Raw genomic sequence first — 3,681 nt, forward strand, 5'->3', positions numbered from 1 at the left:
CTAACAGCCTATTTTTCTGCTTTGTGATCTAGAGGAACTGACGTTCTGGTGAGGTACCTATGTGAGTTATCCCTCCCAAGATGATAATTCACTTTGGTGAGTGAACAGTCTAAATTCCTTTAGTAAATCAACCCCAAGGAGTGCTACAGGGTGGGGTTCGCAATGTGGTTGGCACTCCTGCCTTGTAACCCTGGGTTCAAGGATTGAATATTGGTCCAGATATCTGCACATATGGAGTTTTTTTGTTCTTCCTGTGTTTTTGTGGGTTTCTTCCCACAAGTGCTTTGAGTCATATGGGGCAAGGAGTTATGTGAACAAGCAAACAAATATTCAGAAAGAATGAAGGTCCCATTAGAGGACAAGTGATGAATTCCCCTTATTTGAAAGCTGGGTGTAATTCAGCAAAGATTAACAGAAATTCTATAGTATTTGCAGAGACTTTAAAGCGATGGAACATAGAGAAATGTGCAAATATTCCAGAGATGTTCCAGTGAAATTGTATATATAAAGTGAGAGGGCTCCATTCCTATTCAATCTTATGGCATAATATTTAGCTTCCACCCTTATTAAATATGATACAGCCCCTGGATTGAATTTCTCCTTTATGTGCAGCCTGCCAGGTCCTGAGAGAATCAGATTGCCTGTTTGATTAACCTTTTTACTCACAAAAGGCTTCTGCTCACATTAATATGTATCGCTGCAGCCTTCACTGACAGATGTGTAGTTAATAAAACATATATTTGCCCCTGCTCAGTGCCACAGCAATGCCTCTGTGACATGTCAAGGTTGTAGACACAAAAAGTGCTAAATGGCTTTCACTTTCAACAAACGCCATAAGACGGTATAATAAAAGTATTTAACCTTGTCATATCCAAGGTAGTTTAGACCTTGCTGTAACCCACATGGGTGGAATAACACATAATTAAAGGTACTGACTGTGTAACACATGTACACTGTGCTTATATACATTTTCCAGTAAAAGTAAAGTCACATAACAAATAGCTATGGGGGTTCTACTGTAATGCAAGGCCACCCTTCATTCCATCATCTTGAATGACTACCGTAAATCATTCGATCACCACTTGCCCACAGGAGGTTCTTAGTCCAGCTAAGGTTAATGAATTTTAGAAACATATGTACAATATTAAATTTCTATAAACGGAATAAACCTCCATATATTTCAGGATATGCCTTGAAAAAGTGATCATTGCAGCTCTGGATGGAGAAAAATGGGGTATTATGGAAACAATCTTAGGGAATCTATTTTAGAGATGTGACTATAATTTATAGTAGAGCACCCCTTCAAGTTAACAAAAGCAACATATTTCACTATAAGAGAATAGATTTTTACCATGATTGGAAGCCACAGAAATACTTTAGTTAAAGCAAGAATGAGAGAGAATCTCTTCTGAGCGTACAATATTGTCATGTTCCTGCTCCCTCTGAGTGTACCATGTTGATCATCACCCAGGCTTCTCTTGCATACAGCCTCTGAGCTTACGCATTTCTCGTTGAAATTCTTCAAGGTTTTGCCAGCAGGAATATCCGGAGACACAGACGAATCGTTACTTCCCAGAGGTGTACTGGGGGTTAGATAACCTTTAGCAATATCTTTGTAGTTCAAAAAAAGTAGCTGTTCCTGGCTGTCCGAACAAAGCAACTGGTGAGTTAATGGAACAGAAAAGACTGTCAGAACACAGAAGCAGATGGAATACAAAGCAAATAAAAACAACACGTAAGAGCTACTGCAGTCTACAAGGCAACCCCAAGAGGTGGCATCAAATGCCCCCCAACCACAAAAAGGCAGCACACTTATCAGCGAACTAACCATCCAAGTGCTTAGAACTGTCCATAAAATTTTTAAAGAGATCTTTTCAGTTTTATATTCTCCTACTTTGACAGATGTACAGAAGTTATAGGAGATGATAATAGATGCCTTTAAGTTACTGGATACCCCCTGAAATAGGTAGATGAAGGCAGCAGCAGTGCACAGGGGTTGGGATAGCGGATTGTTTGTCCATTGTTTCAGCATGAAGATGGAAACAGGTACCACACTCAGGAAGTCATCCACAGACAAGGAGGTCACAAGTACAGATAGGGTGGTTTTCCTTTTTATCTTCACCAAGGACACCAATGAGTAAATACTGCCTACAAAGATGATAAGTGTTAAAGTCAATGTGAGACAAAATAGAAACAGGTTTGGAGTAGATTGTGGCATCTCAGTGGTAAGCCTGGAGCTGTTTGAGTAAAGAATAGTTGTCACAGACATTGTGGTTGCAGCAGTATGTATCCTTGTAACATATAACAGGACACCCTTGTATTAAGGCAGCCATAGCACTTCTTCACTTTAATCCCTCTTCTCAGTGCACATAACTCCCATCTCTTCATCCATCAACAAACTTACTCCTCACATTTGCAGCTATTGTACTGTTGCTTTTACTGTAGTTAGATCCACTCCCAGTCACGGATAACTTCCACTAGAAGATTTACAAGAAAAGAACACTTTGTATGGTTTGCATGATACAAAAAGTCCTGTGATTTCCATTTAAGTTTATATTCCACCTGGAGCAGTTAGGTGACAGCAGCTCATCAGTATAATGGTGCAGAACATGAGCAGGTCAGAAGATGAAGCAGAGCAGACAGGCTGGATAGCACAATCCAAGCATGTTCTCAGTGTGATGCTAGTAGTAGAGTGAGATGTTCTTTGAATCAGTCTGTTCTGAGCTGCAAGAGGGTGGAGTCAGCTTCTCCATAGGAAGAGATCGCAGGCTGATCATTGGCATATAAATCCATTTAACTTTCTGCATGTCGTACATTACACTTTTTAAAAAATGTGTTCTGTTTGTCTGTAAAATGTTTTGTTTTATTTGGATTGTATTTTTAACAGCAGAGGCTGGGTATACAAAAATATTATGACAAATAATTATTATCTTTTATCTCTAAAGTGGCAAACATATAAATCAAAATTAATAAAAAAGATTTGTCATTTTCATTCATATTACAATACCTTAACCCCTCATATATACAAATAGTATACATAATTTAAAACAAATCTAAACCAAAGAGCATTAGTATTCATTGTTGTTGTTATTATTATTAATATTATTAATAATAATAAACAGGATTTTTATAGAGCCAACATATTATGCGGCCCTGTACAATAAATAGGGGTTGCAAATGACAGATACAGTGACACAGGAAGAGGACCCTGTCCAGAAGAGCTTACAATCTACGAGGAGGGGAAAAAACACACAATAGAAGGGGGGTATGGATTGGTGGGTGGGTAGTGAGGGTTTTAGGAGACAGAAGAATAGAAGGAGGCAAGTTTAAAAAGCTCTTTTGAATGAACAGAAAGTAGGATCAAGCTGAACAGGCTAGGGTTTGGAGTAAGTCTCTGAATCTCACATACTGGTCTACACATAAATGTATATTTGGTTGCAGGCAAAGGTCAATCATTAATTTGCAAGATGTAATTTGGAGTGTTTATTAGTAGATTTGGGAGCACCCCTGTTCCCGTTAACTTTTTTTTTTTTTTAACTTTCTCACTTCAGCACTACATGGAAAATTGTAGTAGGTGGTAGCCCTGGGAATAATTAGAATACTATCCTCATTTCAGACATTTTTGCTCCCTCTAATGAGAATTTTTATATATGAGCTAAACAATTCCTACTGACATAACTG

General features: G+C 38.3%; 1 protein-coding gene across 2 annotated transcripts in view; it reads right to left on the reverse strand.

Moving 5' to 3' along the window:
• The window catches only part of GPR149 (G protein-coupled receptor 149), a 29,511-nt gene extending 26,854 nt beyond the window's left edge, over positions 1–2,657 (reverse strand). For both annotated transcript variants that reach the window (XM_072407997.1, XM_072407996.1), the window contains exon 1: positions 1,352–2,657. In XM_072407997.1, the coding sequence (XP_072264098.1) occupies positions 1,352–2,269 (918 nt within the window). In that variant the 5' untranslated portion in view covers positions 2,270–2,657. The remainder of the gene's footprint in view (positions 1–1,351) is intronic.
• Between the last annotated feature and the right edge of the window lie 1,024 nt (positions 2,658–3,681).

This window comes from Pyxicephalus adspersus, chromosome 4 (genome assembly GCF_032062135.1).
Source record: "Pyxicephalus adspersus chromosome 4, UCB_Pads_2.0, whole genome shotgun sequence".
NCBI classification, from domain to species: domain Eukaryota; kingdom Metazoa; phylum Chordata; class Amphibia; order Anura; family Pyxicephalidae; genus Pyxicephalus; species Pyxicephalus adspersus.